The 19,652-nt window shown below is 43.3% G+C and overlaps 1 protein-coding gene across 2 annotated transcripts in view; it reads left to right on the top strand.

Annotated features, from left to right (window-relative positions):
* The first annotated feature begins 6,739 nt into the window (after positions 1 to 6,739).
* Positions 6,740 to 19,652, top strand: part of CACNG3 (calcium voltage-gated channel auxiliary subunit gamma 3) — an 85,750-nt gene continuing 72,837 nt past the window's right edge. Inside the window, exon 1 of one of the 2 annotated variants that reach the window (XM_040458745.1) lies at positions 6,740 to 7,912. In XM_040458745.1, coding sequence (XP_040314679.1) covers positions 7,702 to 7,912 — 211 coding nt within the window. In that variant the 5' untranslated portion in view covers positions 6,740 to 7,701. The remainder of the gene's footprint in view (positions 7,913 to 19,652) is intronic. The other variant, XM_040458746.1, reaches the window with a different exon arrangement.

The raw sequence follows: 19,652 nt of genomic DNA, 5'->3' as shown, positions 1-19,652 counted from the left end.
ATCAGGGAAATTGGTCTATAGTTCTCCTTTTTTAGTGGGGTTTCTGTCTTGTTTTGGAATCAAGGTAATGCTGGATTCATAGAAAGAGTTTGGAAGTTTTCCTTCCATTTCTATTTTTTGGAACAGCTTCAAGAGAATAGGTGTTAACTCTTCCTTAAATGTTTGGTAGAATTCCCCTGGAAAGCCATCTGGCCCTGGACTCTTGTTTTTTGGGAGATTTTTGATTACCAATTCGATTTCTTTACTGGTTATGGGTCTGTTCAAATTTTCTATTTCTTCCTGTTTCAGTTTTGGTAGTATATGTGTTTCTAGGAATTTGTCCATTTCTTCCAGATTGCCCATTTTATTGGCACATAATTGCTCATAATATTCTCTTATTATTGTTTTTATTTCTGCTGTGTTGGTTGTGATCTCTCTTCTTTCATTCTTGATTTTACTTATTTGGGTCCTTTCCTTTTTCTTTTTGATCCAACTGGCTAGTGGTTTATCAATTTTGTTAATTCTTTCAAAGGACTGTCTTCTGGTTTCATTGATCTGTTCTACTGTTTTGTTTTTTTGTTTGTTTGTTTGTTTGTTTGTTTGGTTTTGATAGCATTAATTTCTGCTCTAATCTTTATTATTTCCTGTCTTCTGCTGGTTTTGGGTTTTATTTGCTGTTCTTTTTCCAGCTTTTTAAGGTATAAGGTTAGGTTGTGTATCTGAGACCTTTCTTCCTTCTTTAGGAAGGCCTGAATTTGCTATATACTTTCCTCTTATGACCACCTTTGCTGCATCCCAGAGGTTTTGGGTTGTAGTGTTATCATTTTCATTGGTTTCCATGTACTTTTTAATTTCCTCTTTAACTTCTTGGTTAGCCCATTCATTCTTTAGTAGGATGTTCTGTAGTCTCCAAGTATTTGTTACCTTTCCAAATTTTTTTCTTGTGGTTGATTTCGAGGTTCATAGCTTTGTGGTCTGAAAATATGCACGGTATGAACTCAGTCTTTTTGTACTTGTTGAGGGCTGATTTGTGTCCCAGTATGTGGTCTATTCTGGAGAACGTTCCATGTGCACTGGAGAAGAATGTATATTCCACTGCTTCTGGATGAAATGTTCTGAGTATATCTGTTAAGTCCATCTGGTCCAGTGTGTCATTCAAAGCCATTGTTTCCTTGTTGATTTTCTGATTAGATGATCTGTCCATTGCTGTAAGTGGGGTGTTGAAGCCCCCCACTATTCTGGTATTATTATCAATGAGTTTCTTTATGTTTGTGATTAACTGATTTACATATTTGGGTGCTTTCACATTTGGAGCATAAATGTTTACAATTGTTAGGTCTTCTTGGTGGATAGGCCCCTTGATTATGACATAATGCCATTCTTCATCTCTTGATACAGTCTTTATTTTAAAGACTAAATTGTCTGATATAAGTATGACTAACCTGGCTTTCTTTTGTTGACCCTTAGCATGATAGATGGTTGTCCATCCCCTTCCTTTCAATCTGAAGGTGTCTTTGGGTCTAAAGTGTGTCTCTTGTAAACAGCATATAGATGGATCTTGTTTTCTTATCCATTCTGTTGCCCTGTGTCTTTTGATTGGAGCATCTAGTCCATTGACGTTTAGAGTGAGTACTGAAAGATATGAATTTATTGCCATTATGTTGCTTGTAGAGTTGGACTTTCTGGTGGTGTTCTCCGGTCCTTTCTAGTCTTTGTTGCTTTTGGTATTTATTTATTTTCATTTATTTATTTTCCATCTTTCCTACCCTCAGAGAGTCCCCCTTAAAATTTCTTGCAGGGCTGGTTTAGGGGTCAAAAGTCCTTTAATTTTTGTTGGGAAACTTTTAGTCTCTTCTTATATTTTGAATGACAGCCTTGCTGGACAAGGAATTCTTGACTGCATATTTTTCTGATTCAGCACATTGAATATATCCTGCCACTCCTTTATGGCTTGCCAAGTTTCTGTGGATAGGTCTTCTGCAAACCTCATCTGTCTTCCCTTGTAGGCTAAGGACTTTTTTTCCCTTGCTGCTTTCATGATTCTTTCCTTACCTGGAGTATTTTGTGAATTTGACTATGATATGCCTTGTTGATGGTTGGCTCTTGTTGAGTCTAATGAGAGTCCTCTCTGCTTCCTGGATTTTGATGTCTGTGTCTTTCCCCAGGTTGGGAAAGTTTCCCACTATGGTTTGTTCTCATAACCCTTCTACCCCTATTTCTCTTCATCTTCTGGGACCCCTGTGATTCTGATGTTGTTCCTTTTTAATGAGTCACTGATTTCTCTAATTCTTAAATCATGCTCTTTCCCCTTAATCTCCCTCTTTTCTCTGCTTCATTACTCTCCATAAGTTTGTCCTCTATATCACTGATCTCTGCTCTGACTCATCCATCCTTGCCTCCGTGGCATCCATTTGAGATTGCAGCTCAGTTCTAGCATTTTTTATTTCCTTCTGACTAACTCTCACTTCTTTTATCTCCACAGAAAGGGATTCTAATGTATTTTCAACTCCAGCTAGTATTATTATTATCATGATTCTAAATTCTGGTTCAGATATCTTGCTTGTATCTGTGTTGGTTAAGTCCCTGGCTGTCATTTCTTCCTGCTCTTTCTTTTGTGGTGAATTCCTTCGTTTTGTCATTTTGAAGGGATAAAAGGAATTAATGAGGTTAGAAAAATTAAAATTAAAAAATTAAAAACAACACACACACTAATGAAATAAATGATGTCAGATTCTAGGTGCCTTTTGGTCTGGGTGTTGAAAGGAGCTTGATAGATTAGAGAAATGGGGGAAAGAAAGAAAGAAAAAAAGGAAATTGAAAATTTGAAAAAATGAATAGACTGAATTAGAATAAAATGAAATGATGGAAGTAAAATAGAATTTGAAAAAATTTACACAAAAGTAAAAAGTATAGTAGAAAAAAATTGAAGAAAAATATTTTAATAAAAATTAAAAATTCAAATAATTTTTCTTTCTGTATTCAAGAAAAAGAAACGAAAAAGAGAAAAAAGAAAAAAAAGAAAATTTTATAGATGGACCAGCAAACAGACTGAAATATGATTGAAATTACTTCGTTTTCCCCTAGAAGTCAGACTGTGAAGCGCTTTATTGTCCGTAAGCTAAGCAGGCAGAGAGTTGTGTTCCTGAAGAGCGATGTTGGCCCATTTGGAAGGGGCTTAGTGTAATGGCTCCATTCTCCACTAGATGGCGCTGCTTAGCTTACTGGGGTGGATGATTGTGGCGCTCATAGGGGCGTATGCGCATGCGCGGGGGCAGTGAAAATGGCGTCAGCCAGCCGCCAGGTCTCTAGTATCAGAATTCTGTTCTCGCGGATCAGCAATTGCACATCTATCCTTTGTCTTCGGCTTCCATCCATTCCCCCCGCTTTTAGACCGTCCATGACCAAGACCCAGGCAGATGCGGCTGTGTTTCCCGGCCCCTCACTTCTGAGGGACTGCGGCATCGACCTGTTCTGCCCCTCTGTGGAGGGTCTCACCGAGCAATGGCCGGATGCCGGCCACACGCAGGAATGTTCGCAAGACTGTACTGCTGCCGGGGGCCGGAGACTGCGACCGGGTGCCAGCCCGCCCCAGAAAAAGTTTGCGCGACAGTGTAGCAGCAGCGTTTCAGGGTCTATGGCAAATCACAACACGCATCTGGCACCAGGCTTCCCCCCCCGCCGGGGACTTTGTTCCAGCACCAGCGAAAGTGGTTTTTCTCCCAGGGCCACTGGAGCCTTGCTTTGGGGGGGACCCACACAGCCTCTACCAGATGTCCTCCCAGCAGGGGAACTGCCTCTCCTGTGTGGCCTGAAGAACACCGGACCCCACTCTGCTCCTGGGGATTCGCCCTTCTCACCAGAGCACCACCAGGTATAGAGCTGCGGCGTTTCAGACTCTGCGCTCCCCCTGTTTATAGCCTTAATGAAATTTAAACCCTCTCCTTTCTCCTTTCTCCTTTTTCGTTCGGTCCCTGCGGCTGTTTCTACCTTTCCACTTTCTCTCCAGCTGCTACTGGGGAGTGCTTTTCCCATACTCTTCACCGGCTCCATCCTCTCTCCACCAGCTCCCTGCCCTCTGCGGCTTCTCTCTACCCCAGTTCACCTCTCTGCGCCGTGTACCTGCTGAGTTCTGTGGTTCAGGTTGTGCAGATTGTTGTGTTAATTCTCAGATCGGTTTTCTAGGTGTTGATCTGGTTGTATTTCATGGATGCGAGACACACCAAAAAACCTTCCATGCTGTTCTGCCATCTTGGCTCCTCAGATGTGATAGTGCTTTGAATCTCTTGGGTCCCAGATTGATCTGGTGAAAGAGCCCTCTAGTGGTAGAAATAAGCAATTAAATCTAAGCTTAGAAGCCGATTCTACGCTCCCATGGATATACCGCCTACACATTCAATTGAATGAAAGGATGAGGTCACCCTCTAGTAAGTGGGGAATCATCACTGGGAACTAACTGATGGCCCCCCTACCTCCACACTCCCACTCCAGGCAGGTGTTCTTACTTGCTTCAAATGCAGGTTCAGGACTTCCCACATTCTGTGATCAGCTTTGGTCCTGGGCAGAAGTTGCAAAGAGTGATCCTGCTTCATCAGGCCAAAGGTTCAGTATAAAGCTCCATCTTATAACACATGCCCCTTTCTTTCCCTCCTACTGTCTACAGTATCCTGATCTACAGTTATCACTTTCATCTGCCTGAGCTCCTGACTCTCCCCTCACTATTCCACAGTATCTTACTTGGATACCCAATTCCTTCTGCTGGACCTCCTGGGCACAATCACCTTAGCTGAAGCTGCTCTCATTTTACTGCAGGTCTGGTGAATGGAGTGACTAGAGCATACTCTCCTTAAGCCCAAAGTCACTGACCTCCCATCTACATGGCCCTGCTCTGGGAAAAGACCTTTCTCACCCTTACTGGACTAAAGGAAGAAAGAAACAGATCCTTGAATGGCTATTATGGTCATTTTTCAATTATTTTATATTATTTAATTTTCTGAGAGGAGGGAAGGAAAATTTCACTCATCTAATAACATCTCCCAGGAAAAAGCAACTTCATCTCCAAGTTACAGATAGCTTTTTCCTTGAAAAAGAAAAAAAAAAAAAGCCAAAGCAGAACATTATAATAAGAAGCAAATTTCCTTTTTAAGAAAAAAATTAAGTCACTTATAGAAGGCCTTGGAGACCTTCCTCTGTTGTCTCTTACATTCTTTGGGAGTAAAGCTAGCTATGGTTCTGGGCCCAAGTTTATCTTTTTCATTTTGGTTATGTGGCAGATTTTTCATATTTCTACTTCCTGCCCATAAAACAGTATTTGTGAACCATGACATATGCATATGGAATTAAATACATATAGGTGCACAAACATATGCTATGCCTATACACAAGCATGCGTGCCCACCCATCCACACAGCTATGTATTTATAGCAAACATATTCACATGGCCCACAACAGTGTCTACAGGTACATGTATATATTTGCATGCATTCTTTTCTTCTGCCACAAATTCCCAGGCATTCAGAACTCCTAACTAAATTGAACACAGCACAGGTTAACATTTAAACACAATCACACCATGACCTTATATTCAAATCCATGTATGCACAGGTATGTTTATCTAACACCAAGAATCAAGTCTTCAAGTGACCTTAAACTGCCCCCCCCCAATGTAGCAAAGTAACCAAGAAGTTGTGATTACATCTGAGAACTCTTCAATACATTACTGCTACTCAGTCGTCTGTATAGATGCTCTCAGACAGAGAGCCTGACTTGGCACCAGGAGACTATATGTGTTTGTGATTACCTTCCATTATATTTCTGTCCAGTTTAATAATACTCAAACATGACAGTTGGTAGTGGTCACATCTCAGAAACTGCAGAAACAACCCAAGCAGCCTCAATTCCAAACACCCAGCCTCCCGTCATGCCATAGGAAAATAATAATAATAACAATAATAATAATAATAATAATAATGGCATTTCTGTGGACTGTCATTAGTCAACTCTGTGTTCATGTGTATGCCAGAATACATAGTAATAGAAAGCTGGTCAAATGCTGATCATTTGCAACACTATTTTAAAGGGAGATTCTCACTAGCTTTCAAGTGTGCAATGGCATTTGCACTTTGGACTAACAAGGAAAGCAGACCTAACTTCACCTGCTTCATGGTCTAACTTAGACAAAACTGTAAACAAATGAACATTCCAGGGACTTTTGGAAAGAATTTGACATTTTTATTGACTATCCCACCTTGAATCCATCAACCCCCACCACCACAGATGTAAAGATGTTAAAGTATAGGAGATCAAAGACCAATATCTCACACCCCATCGCCCCAAATCTGTGATATGCGTACAACAGAGTCTATATACGTTCAGTTCCTTCTGTCTTTTAGGAATACATGATCATATGTACATGAACAGTTCCGGGTCTGATCTGAGCACGTTGTCTCCGGTGTAAACGAGAGCTCCAGAGAAAGGAGGGTAGACATATTGGTTTGTTTTCTGGGGAGCCAAATTGAGACAGACTATACACAGATGTGCCTGTGACCACACTTTTTACCCGCCCGAGTAAGACATAGATCTGTCGCCGGGAGTTGCCGGTCCCTTTAAGAAGACTCGGTCTTCCCCAATGGGCTCCAGCGGCGCCCGCAGCAAAAGGCAAACTTGCCTGGCTCATTGGTGGGGGGAAAACGCCGCGCTGGGTGGGAGCTGAGAGCGCGCCAGAGTGCGCTGCGGGCTTCTTTCCCCTTCCCCTTTTCTTAACCCTTCCGGGAGCGGAGGAACAGGGTGTGCTGCAGCGCCGACGAGCCGGGGCGCTGACTGCCCTGGGCTCCGGAAACTTTGCGCGGAGCGTGGGATCGATCAGGCAGCCGAGCCGGCTGGCTGGCCTGGAAAGGGACTGGGGAAGGGCGGCGGGAGGGAGGACTGACCCTCCGGCACCCCAGCAATCTAGCCCCGACGCTGGAAAGGCAGGGGGTGCAACAGCAGCGGCTGCCAGGGAGCTGTCCCTTCAGCACCACGGACCTAAAGCTTGGGCGTTAGGGAGGCGGAGGCGGGGCAACAGGCGGGAGCTGTCCCTTCAGCACCGCAGACCTTTGCCCTCCGATGAAACCGGCCGGCCCCCGCCCCAGGACTCTGTCTTTTCTCCAGTTTGAGCGGGGGTGTCAGGAGCAGGCGGAGAGCTTTCCTGGGAGGCTGGGGAAGCAATGAACACTCTTCTCAGCGACTCGCCTCCCAGCAGTGCTATTTTTTGCCATCCGCCTTCACCCCCAGCACACGCGCTCGCACACACACGCACGCACGCACACACACACACATAGACCTCTCTGGATTTCTTTGCCTTGAGTCTCCCGGGGCTGTGAGGAGCCAGGCGCATCTCAAACCAAGCTGGCAGCTCCAGGCTCCGGAGCCATGCCCTGCACGGACCCTCATCTTTACCAAGCTCCTGAGGAATGAAAGGAACCCAGGGATCCTCAGAAGGCAGCAGTGATGTGGACCAACCCCCTGGAGCCTGCACCCTTCCAAGGGCCATAGGCGACCCAGGGAACCGGAGAGAGCTCCAGACAGGAGATCCCAGGTTTCCTAAAGTCTCTGTGGATGGTGACAAAAGGAGACCCGAATTTTTGGAAGAGCCTGCCCTAGGTTACCCAGCTGCAGAGTGATTTTCCCCTCTGGCATTGAACCTACCCCTCCAACCCCCAGCCATCCAGAGTACCATGAAGAATTATGAGGATGTGTGACAGAGGTATCCAGATGTTGATCACCACCGTGGGAGCCTTCGCAGCTTTTAGTTTAATGACCATTGCAGTGGGCACGGACTACTGGTTATATTCCAGAGGTGTGTGCAGGACTAAATCTACAAGTGATAATGAAACCAGCAGGAAGAATGAAGAAGTAATGACCCATTCGGGGCTGTGGAGGACCTGCTGCCTAGAAGGTATTTACAAAATTCCTCTCAGTGGCCCCAAATAATGCAGTTTCTGATATTATGATATTCCAGCGGGTGTTGGGGGAGATGGAGTGATGGGGAAAGACGAATAGTTTGAATTATTGCTGAGAATGTGCAGATGTCCAGACTGTTTCCAGCAAGACGAATGCTGAGTGGGATGAAGGGGTTGGGTCTTGTTGATTGTTTATGGTTTAAGCTTCGTGAGATGCGATTTTGTGGCACTCTAGGCAGCTTCTGCAGTTGAGCAAAGTCTTCAAATCTAAAATTCCTAAGCATATTGTGAACTGCTTTGATCTGTGGCTTGAGATGGGGTCTTTGGCTCTGCTTAAATTGCCTTTCAGTGGAGGAGGGAGAGGGAGAAGGAGGAAGGAAGAGAGAGGGGAAGGGAGGGCGAAAGGGAGGGAGGATTGGAGGGAGGGAAAGGGAGAGAGAGAGAGAGAAAGAGAGAGAGAGGGAGAAACTGTGACCTAGGCTGGCACACTCTGAGCTATTTCCTTATTTCTAACATAGTCTTATCAGTTTCTTATGAGTTTGGTCTAAGTAGATATTTTCACGAACTTGCATTGCCAACGACACTTAACATATGTGAACCCTTACACACGCACATGCACACACACATTTTAACAAAACTTCCTTACTAATAGATGTTTCACTGTTTGGGATCAAAACAAAACTGAAGTGTTAGTATTTGGTATCCATCTGTTTTCTTTCTTAAGTCATCTCCAAACTCAACAAATATATTTCCATTACATTTGTATAAGATTGATTCTCCAAAAATCACAGCTTCTAATTTAAAAAATTGAAGATTTTTGCTCCAAATTATAACGAAGAGGACAGACCAATTTTTAGAATGTCAAGCTCTTGGGTAGCCTGACTGATGATTAAACTCACTTTCACTACATGAAGAGTCACTCTCAGCATCACTGGGAAATGCCTGAATGTCAGTGGTAGCAAATAGGAAAATAGAGAAGAAAATCAAAGCTCTGTGGAGCTTATGTGCCTGAGGGAAGGCACTGGATTAGAGGGGCAAAAGGGAATTTTCTCAGGCTTCTGAGGAATCTGTGAAGCTTGTCACAGTGATGAGCAAGGAAATCTGGGTTTCCTGTATGTTCCCCTCCCTTGTTTGCCATTGGTTCTCCATGCCTGCATTCCCACTGGCTGGCATTTGTCAGGGCTTTTTGAGAACTTGCATTTATGTAAATCTCTTAGGAAATCATGCTATGACATCACTTGCTAGTGTAATATTGCATCATTCCCTGGCCTTCTTCCCATGTCCTCACACTCTGAACAACTGCTCTCCTGACTGTAGCACTACTACCATTGATTCTGTTTCCAACACAAATTTGCAACTGGTGGGAATCCCAGGTAGGAAAAGACTACTTTAAATGCAACAAAGATCATTGTACTTGAAGCCAGAAGACCTGGGTAATGCTGCAAACTATGCATGTGACCTTGGCTAAGACATTTACCTACTCCAACCCTCAATTATTAATCTGGGAAATGATTAGTTTGGAATAGGTGGTCATGAATTAGCACTATCCAAAGCTCTTATTTTATCCAGGGTACTCATGGAAATTTTAGAATAATTATTTCCCAAACATTGACAAAAATCTAAAGTTTGTGATCATTGGTGATCAGATATGGTGAAGTCATTTACCTTAGGGAAGTTCCATAGTTCCCTTTCCTATATTGACAACAAAGAATTGAGTTATCTTTTGTAAAGTTGTGATTTGGTGGATGTTTTGATGTATACATGGTTCTAGGGATGGCATAAAAAATCTGAGTCAAACAAGGTACATATGTAGACCATGCTTCAATTATTTCTGATTCTTCTGTCTCTTGGAACTAACCTTGGAATGCAGAATTAAACACCAGTTTTGGCTTCCCCTGTTAGGGCCTAAAATCCCTGAATCCTTGCTCAGAATTTCTCAACTGATGGTTTCTCTTTTCTCCAACATCATGTCCTACACCCACAGTTTGCACAAGGAATTGGAATCCCACCCAGGCATTCTGTGGGCTTAGTGGGAGAAGTGAGAATTTGAATCAAGATGGAACTAGATGAATCTAAGATATGTTTTTAGGTGAATTCTTTGGAGAAAATTTGTTGCAGTCTTCATGCAACTTGACCCAGCTATACATTTTTTTTTACATTTTTGAAGTATTAAATACAGTAAGATGCATGAACTTGAATGAATCACAGTGAATTATTAGCTATGTGTACACCTGTAGAACTACCACCTAGATGGACCTGGATGAAAATCTGAAGCCAAGATTTTTCTTTGTGTATGAATATAGCAAATGTTCAAGGAATTTTCAGGAACCTCTGATCTCCTGCATGAGAAGACACATGCAGTAGGCAGCATTCATCCTGTGGAATAAAGCTGCATACCCATCTCTCATTCAGGATCCCTTGTCTCCCAGAGTCTCGACATCCTCATTTTTCTGGTCTTTTAGTGTCAAAGGATAACTGGAGGTCTTGTAGCTCAGTTTTCCCTAATATCAAACTAGAAGAGTCAGTTCATCCACACTTTTTTAAGAACCATGAGAGAATGTGACTATTTTGTCCAAAAGAGAATGCTTGGGAGGGACATGACAGCTGTTTGCAAATATCTGAAGAGTTGTCATATGGAAAGGAGATTTGAAATGTTCTCTGTGGCCTCCAGAGGGTAGAAGTAAGAGCTAGAGGAAAATAGGTGTTACCTCAATATAAATAACTATGCAGTGTGGAATGGGGAGCTTTAAGAGGTTATGAGTTCTCCACCACCAAAGGTATTCAAGGATAATGAAACTACATCAATGTTTCCAAACTTGGCTAAATCATCAGAATTACATGGGCAGCTTAAAAAAAAAAAAAAAAAAAAAGATTATGAGGCCTCACAAGTAGATTCTCTGCTTCCATAGGTCTGTAGTGGATCACTGGAATCTAAATTTTCGGAAACTCCTCTAAGTCATTATGATGTTAAAAGCAACAAGTATTGACTATTTACAATGGGCCTGGCAATGATTACATGAGTTAAGAAGGATCACATCACTCAAGTGAGAGAAGGGATGTTTCCAGTTTTCATTTCTATAACTCACCAGAATGTCATTTATATTTAGTACTTACTATATGCTAGCACTGTTCTCACAATTTTGAAAAATTAACTTTTTCCTCTTTAAAGGAGCTCATTGATGTAGGCATTGTTATTGTCCTCATTTTTTAAAGTTTATTTTGAGAGGGAGAGAGAGTGGGGAGGGACAGAGAGAGAGGGAGAGAGAAAATCCCAAGTGGGCTCCGCGCTGATAGCACAGAGCCCGATGTGGGGCTCGATCTCACAACCGTGAGATCATGACCTGAACCGAAACCAAGAGGTGGATGCCTAACCGACTGAGCCAACCCAGGCACCCATGTTATCCTTACTTTATAGATGAAGAAACTGAGGCCTAGACAAATTATATGACTTGCCTGAGGTTATATACCTAAACCCAGCAGGCCCTACTTCACCTTAGCCATGATTCTTCTCAGAGCATTTGCTAGAGAACATTAATTCATGCTCCAGTGGATAGGTTGCTACTGCTACAAACATTAGCTCGTGAGAATGCCCAGACACATGGGTTTTTCCATTCAGAAGTGTTAGGTCCCAGAACACTCAGCATGCCTGTGCAGCATCAGCAGGAGTGCAGGAGACATCAGACAGGCACACACTCAGAGACAGCAAAGGACACGTTTTGAATGGAAAAAAAAAAAAAAAACAATCGACCTATGTAGAGACACCCACACTCAGAAAGCAGAACGAATGCCTGACTCATTATCTGGAAAGCACGCAAGGCATTCACAAAGTAGGGCCCCAACTTGCTGCGTGTTTTCAATGGCAGCATGTGCATTTGAATGAGAACATGTTCAATGCATGATTCTCTCATTAAGACCTCTTGAAGTCTGAGACACAGTCAAAGTGATATATTTACATAATGGAAAGACCACTGGCCTGGTAACAAGGAACCCCAAGGACTCATCACATTTCTGTCGCTAACAGTTCTGTGAATTGTACATGTTATTTTCCTCCCTTGAGCCTCAGTTTATCCAATTCTGAAATGAAAGCCCCAGGTAAGATTAGGGAGTAACAAATCTAAATGTCCATGCAGATGAAGCAGGCAATATAACATTTGGAACAAGGATTTCCCTGTCCTCTTAATTCTATGGTGGGTGAGGGGGAAGTAATTGCATTTGAGAAGATCTATAGTAACTGAAATGTGGTCTCAGGGTGGGGCAACAGAGAGTGGTGGGGACTGAGGCAAACCAGAGAGAAGAATCCCCCATCTAAGGGACAATTACTATGGGACTTGAGTTGATTTTTACTCTGGGCCGATGTGTACCAAATTCATCCCAATATTCCAAATATTAAAAAGCCAGTTGTAAGATCTCTTGATTTTTAAAATGTGGGCAACTAGGGGCTCCTGGGTGGCTCAGTTGGTTAAGTATCCAACTTCAGCTCAGGTCATGACCTTGTGGTTCACGAGTTCAAGCCCCGCCACATTGGGCTCTGTGCTGACAGTTCCAAGCCTAGATAGGGCCTGCTTCAGATTCTGTGTCTCCCTCTCTCTCTGCCCCTCCCCACTCATACTCTGTCTCTGTCTCTGTCTCTGTCTCTGTCTCTGTCTCTCTCTGTCTCTCTCTCTCTCTTAAAAATAAACACTGAAAAAAATTTTTTAAGTAAATAAAATGTGGGAAACTAAATTAAAACAATTTTTAATGTAGTGCCTGCCAAGCCAAACTTACCTTATTGTTGAATTTGATCCATAGGCTGCCAGTTTTGAGCCCTGGAAATTATCTAAAAGTCCTTTTTAATCTAAATTTCTGATATTTTTGTATTTTATTCCTGAATTGTTCTCCATTAGTCAGTGATCACTTTTTCAATTCATTGAAAAAAATGCTTACGAAGAAAATAAAGCCCACTTAGCTTTTAGGACAAGGAACTTAAAATGACAGAAAAGAGTTTCAACAAAATGCTATTTCTGCTACAGATGGGCCTGAATGACATCAAACATCTGGCTGAAAAACTGAAAAAAAAATTAGCCAGTCATTAGAAGTTCCCCTATATTTCCAAATCTCCAGATGGTTGACTTTTTCAGCCAGATGGGGTTGCAGCTTTATTTATGTGTTCAGAAGCCTTCGGGGAAGCTGCAAAGATGTGATTGAGGACAGGGATGAGAGAAGGGTGTAACGTTTGTTGAGTATTTCCCATGTGCCAAGCTCTGTGCTGGGTGCTCTCGCATATGGTAACTCATACTTTTCATATTTCCTAGCTCCCTCCAATAGAATATAAGGACAGGGATCCTTGGCTGTTGGGAGCCCTGGTCTATCTCTAGAGCTTAGGAACAGTACCAACCAGTCACTTCTGCCCCTCCTCTCCTAGCTCTGATGCAGTACCTTCCCTGAGACGTGGGTACAGAATGCTCTCTCTTCCTTACTCTTGACCTCCTTCCTGTTCCTTTCCCTGCATGCTTCTTCTTTGTCCCTAAAGCCCAAGAGGCAAATAGAGGAGAGAAGTGGACTGGAGCTTTAAGGCAGGATGGGGGTGAGTAACTATGCCTGTGTTTGTAGGGCCAGTCAGGATTGGGGAGGTGGCAGAGGTTGAGGTGTGAGCATGATAACATTCAACTAGAACATGTCTGTATGGCCATATTGCTTGTTAAAATGTTGAAATACTTTCCTACTTCTTGGTAAACAGCATCTGGCCCAAGTCCCCCATCAACCCTCCCCCTTCCACCACCATTGTAGCTACCCTAGCCTATCCTGGAACCTCCCAGACATCTATGAGATTTGTCCAGTAAAGGGTTAAGACCCAGCCCAGCAGGGTCCATCATGATCCTGCCCCAGCCCTACGGAAGCATCTATTCTGACTGGTCTCATGTCTTACCGGTGATTAAATATTCTGAATCTTATTCCTAAGTTCTATCATTGGTGAAAAGGACTGACTCCTCTTCCTTCTACCTGAAACCAGCCCCCCTACCATCCTACTCATTCAAGGAAGTAGATGATTTGAAAGTAATTCTGTTTGCTTCATCACTTGACATTTTATTTTCTGGATTAGAAAAAAAGGCAAGTGATCTGAGTTCCCAGGTTGGGTAACCAGTGTAGGTTATTAGCATGGTGACTAGTGGGCTTACTGGTATCCATCAAGAAAAAATAAAACAAGAAAAAAAAGCCCCCAAAAAGATGACTGTATCCTTTGAATGTTCTCTTAGAGCAGTTTCTAACAATCTTACCGAAGGGGTCATCGGATCCTCTAGGGGAATGTAATTTTGTTTGACTTAAGTTTCATTACAGATTCAGGGTCAGTGGTATAGTTAGATGTTTACTTGTAGAAACGTGGAAAGATGCAAATTAATTTGCTCATTAGAGGTGCAAATGATTTCTGTTCATTAGAAGACATAACCCCAAATGTTGTAGATTTATTGCCCTTTCTCTAGAACATGAATCAGTTTCCTAACTTGACAATCTTACTTCAGAATTTTTTCCCTGAAAAATATATATAACATCCCCTTTGAACTAGCTTTGTCATTCTGCCAGTTCTCTCATTGAGGAGTTGAATAAAACTTGACATGAGCTCATTGTATATTTTAGGAAAATTATGTTTCTAACCATTTAAAAATTATACTCTGACATGTGGAAGTGCCCCCTCCCCCCCCCCCCAGTGACACCAGTGTTTCTGAGGCTAAAGAGAAGCCCACAAAACTCCAATGTTGTTTTTCTTTTTCCTCCATCCACATGACCCTGCCAAAGCCCACTTTTTCACTGTAGGAGCAAATGGGCCTTTAATCATTTATGCACTGTTCTCTGACCACAGAGAACATGGGACAACAGCAAGGGGCTTGAGATCAGGTAGACTTGGGTTCTTACCTGGATCCTGCCGTTTATTGCCTGCAACACCTGGGAAGATGCTTAACCTCTGATCATGAGTTTCCATACCTGTAAAATGAAGAAACACAGTAGCAAGCATTTTCAACTATTTGTATTTTTATGCTTCTTACGGTTCCTTTATTCCTTCATACCTCTAAATAATATGTTGACCAGTAGTCCTTAATTCATCCTGTAAAGATAATACCCATGTGCAAAGACAAACAATAAGCTAGCTTTCTTATACCACCTCCCTTTCTCCTAAATACTTGTGGTTCTTTAGTGAGTCACCTGTGGCTCCAAGAAGAATCTTTTATAAAGATTGAGGGTGCCTGGAAAAAAAGAGAGACTGGCATCACATTCCTGGTTTGGACGTTACTTGTGTGCCTATTTGGGCAGGGAAGTTGGGGGAGACACCAGGCCTAGAGAGGGAATGACACTGGGCCAGCCTTTTTGGAATGGGGAGATTTAGTGGGTTGTGTGGAACTGGTGAATAGCTGAGTGTGAGCCATTTGGTCAGTATCCCACCCAAGAGAGCCATCCATTAGGCAAGCAGACCCTGGTTAGAGCTACATGATGTTCACAAAGATGTTGCCCTGCACAGGGCTGCTGGGCCTGGGGGTGAAGCAAGGACTGAGAGTCATCTCCTGCTGCATTCCCCAAACCCTGCACCTTGGCCCAGAGCTGAGCCCATCCAAAGGGAAGAAGTCCTTTCGAAAGTGGTCACAGGAGCGTGACCACAGGACCACAGGAGCTGCTGGTCCAGCAGCGTGGAGCCATGAGTTTCCAGTGTCGGAAGCCAAGTGGGAGGGAAGAGACTGGATCATATTCAGATACCCCACATCAGAGAGGGAAGTTGCAGTGGGAAGGCCTCCAGTAACCAATGCATGTGTCTCCACAAGACAGACAACACGTAGGTCCCCGCCACGCAGAGAACCCTGACCATCAGTGTTAGCTGGCGAAGCAGTAACAACAAATAGTAAAGGTTTATACCTTCACCAAGTTGAGTAAAGTAACATTTTGGCCTTCTTTTCTTTCTGCTCCCGGCCACAGCATACTGAAGGTGCTAGAAGCTAAAAGAGGGACGAGGGACGCCTGGGTGGCTCAGTGGGTTAAGTGTCGGACTTCAGCTCAGGTCATGATCTCATGGTTTGTGGGTTCGAGCCCCGTATCAGGCTGTCTACTGACAGCTCCAAGCCTGGAGCCTGCTTCGGATTCTGTGTCTCCCTCTCTCTCTGCCCCTCCCCCACTGACACACTGTCTCTCTCTGTCTCAAAAATGAATAAATGTTAAAAAAATTTTTTTTAAGAGGGACAAACATGGATAGAGCATTGCAATCTGGAAGTTTTAACAGGCACAAGTGACTGGAAAGTTTTGACATCTGCCCAAAATATCATTAAGGAAATAAGAGATTAGATATAACACAGTTGAAAGCTAAAATAAAAGTTACACACTTACACTCCACTCATTTGACACTCTTCAATAGACAGGGTATATATCCTCATGCTTTGTCTCTAAAATTCTGGAAGCCGAAAACACAGTAGTATATATCTACCATGATACGTAACTATATCTCAGGGGTTGGCAAACTATAGCCCATGGGCCAAATTCAGCCCTTTTACTATTTTTGTACAACCCACAAACTAAGAATGTGTTGTACATTTTTAAGTAGTTGAAAAAATTAAATAATATCCAATAATATTTCATGACACATAAAAATGATGAGAAATTCAAATTTAAGCATCTGTACTTCTGAACGTTGCCAATAAAAATTTTATGGAAATTTGTTTTCTCTCTTGTTGCATATGTACCTACATAGTATCCTCAATTTTGCTGCTTGGCCTGCAAAGCCTAAAATATTTACTGTCTGGCCCTTTACAGAAGAAGTAAAGTTTGCCAACTCCTGTTATATCTCACTGGAGAGGCATGTAGGAATCCATAACAACATTTTATTTCTGGAAGTAGCCTTTGTTTTCTCAAGAATATTGGGGGCGGGGGAGCCTGGGTGGCTCAGTCGGCTGGGCGTCCGACTTCGGCTCGGGTCCTGATCTCACGGTTCGTGGGTTCGAGCTCCACATCAAGCTGTGTGCTGACTGCTTGCTCAGAGTGTGGAAGCTGCTTCAGATTCTGTGTCTCCTTGTCTCTCTCTGCCCCTCCCCTGCGCGTGCTCTGTCTCACTCTGTCTCTCAAAAATAAATAAATGTAAAAAAATAGTCTTTTTCATAAAAGAATATTGGGTCGGGAGAGGTGGTTGTACTATTTGCCTTCATCATAGACTCTTCATCTTACCAGGTATTCTGTGCATCCTCTTCTCTTTCTGGGAGAACTCGCACTTAATTCTTTGCCCAGGTAGTACTTCACTTCTTCCTGAGACTTGGAGAGGGTGGAAGAAAGTCAGTGAGATCCTTCCCTCTTAAAGGTCTCCAGGAAAATGCAACCCCTGCCCAGGTCTGCAGGGAACAGCATCTGTCAGCGCTGGCAAAAGGGGGAAACTTTAGGAGCCAGTGTTCTGATGGCAGTGGAAAGAACAGGACCCTAGAGACTAGGGTGAAGGTGGAGTCAATCATAGATGGCTACTGAGTAAGTGAGGGTAAAGAAACCGATGTCCACAAAAAACAGGCAGCTGGTATTGGAAGTCTAGACAGCAGTTCCCCTCCATTTGCTCCATACATGAGGTTCAGTAGTTCGTGAAACTTGAAGAAAAATGTTATGTAAATACGTGCTTTTAAGGAGAGAGTTGCATCCTCCAAAATGTTAAGGATCAGTATTGTAGAGCTTAGGTCAGAGGTGAAACCAGGCATGACCTTAGGATCACCTAAACATAGGTGGAAATTGAAGACATGAAAGCACACAAGAAGGGCCAGAGAAAAGCCAATGAATATAAACAGGGAAAATGACAAAACCCCAGGGAGCACTGACGCTTAGGGGGCAAGGAGCAGAGGGGCTGGTGAAAATTGGAAAGAAAAGCAGAGATTGAAGAAGTTGTCAGGATTTGACTAGCATTTTAAGGGTCTCTTGAGGCTTGCTCCAAAATGATGTAGATGAACAGTAAAGTCTAGACTAGCAGCTCTCCAGCCCAAGAGGCTTGCATAAGAGGCCACACCTCCAGGATAGGCCTGCCCTCCCTCCTGGAATCAGGAAACGGGGCAGGTGTCAATTATAGATCCTGGGGACTGCTTCCAAGGAAGCTGGAAAAGGAGATGCTGGGCCATGAGAACCCGGAAGGGCCAAGGAAATAAGAAATAACTGACACTTAACGAACGCCTTGCGTGTACCAAGCTACGATTACTGGGGCCGACTGAATGTTCATGTCTGGGCTAAATCCTGAGCGTTTATTTACTTACTTAACAGACACATACCATAGAGGCGCCTCAGTGGCCCTGTGGTCATGATCTCACGGTTTGTGAGTTCAAGCCCTACGTTGGGCTCTGCGCTGACAGTGCAGAGCCTGCTTGGGATTCTCTCTCTCTTCCTCTCTCTCTGTCCTTACCCTGTTCATATTCTCTCTCTCTCTCTCTCTCTCTCTCTCTCTCAAAAATAAATAAATAAACTTAAAAAAAAAACCCAGACACATACTATATACCAGCCACTGTTCTAAGTGAGTGTTTGACAAATATGATTTGATCCTTGTTACTTCTTCAGGAGGTAGATACTGTTTTTATCCCCATTTTGCAAAGGAGAGAATGGAGACCCAGAGAGTCCATGGTTAGTAAGAAGCAGAGCTGGTATTCCAACCCTACCCTGTGCTGCCTTTCATGACTGTACTCCATGCACTTGGATAAGCATTTAGGGTAAATAGATGCAACTCATAATAGTCCTGTGTACTGTTAGCAGACCTGCTCCACCCACAAGGAGACTGAGGCTCATAGAAGTAACTCGCTTGCTTTGGGTCACCTGCCAATGTGATCGCCAGAAGCTTCACCTGAACCACCACACTGCACTGCCTTTATTGAAGGGCCTGGGGCCTGACGGACAGGTCTCTTCCAACCAGCTCACTCCTGTGCCAAGGAGTATTTGGTGTTAGTCACTGGCTCTGAGCCATTCAACAACAGAAACAACTGTGAAAAAGAATTATCCCAACCTTCCCCAATGTTTACTCTAAATCCAGCAAGGTCAAGGAAAAGAAATGGTAAAGCTAACAAGATTCAGATACTGTAGCACTGGGCTTCTGAGAAACACCACCTCTTTAAATCAAATGTAAATTAAAAAAAAATTGTTTTTAATGTTTATTTATTTTGAGAGAGAGAGAGAGATAGTGTGTGTGTATGTGTGTGTGCAGGAGCAGGGGAGGGTCAGAGGGAGAGGGAGAGAGAGAATCCCAAGCAGGCCCCATGCTCTGCACAGAGCCCGATGTGGGGCTTCATGTTGCAACCGTGAGATCATGACCTGAGCCAAAATCAGTAGTCAGACGTTCAACCGACTGAGCCACCCAGGCGCCCTGTGATGTGTGTGTGTGTGTGTGTGTGTGTGTGTGTGTGTGTGTGTGTGTGTATTTTTTTAATGGCAACACCAATGGTTTGGAAGTGAGAAGAACAGAGTTTCTTAAAGAACCTGATTAGATACAAGTAAGCAAACCACTGGAGATCGTTGCATCTTCTACGTTGCACTTGAGTGTCTGCAAACTTGGGGAAGCCACTAGGTTCATGGCTGTCCCACTTCTTGAGGAGTACACTGGGACCCATCATTTGTTTGACTTCTTTGAGCTTTCACCTCTGTGTCAGGCAGGAATCAAGTTCTGGTGTAGATTGCTGTTACTTCGGGATCTGCAGCCTGATTCTCACGCAGCACTCAGAAAGGCGGAAACCATATATATATATATATATATATATATATATATATATATATATATAT

The sequence above is a fragment of the Herpailurus yagouaroundi genome, unplaced genomic scaffold (assembly GCF_014898765.1).
Source record: "Herpailurus yagouaroundi ecotype Mexico unplaced genomic scaffold, PumYag 222, whole genome shotgun sequence".
Taxonomy (NCBI): domain Eukaryota; kingdom Metazoa; phylum Chordata; class Mammalia; order Carnivora; family Felidae; genus Herpailurus; species Herpailurus yagouaroundi.
The sequence above is the reverse complement of the archived record's forward strand: the minus strand, read 5'-3'. Positions and strand labels throughout refer to the sequence as shown.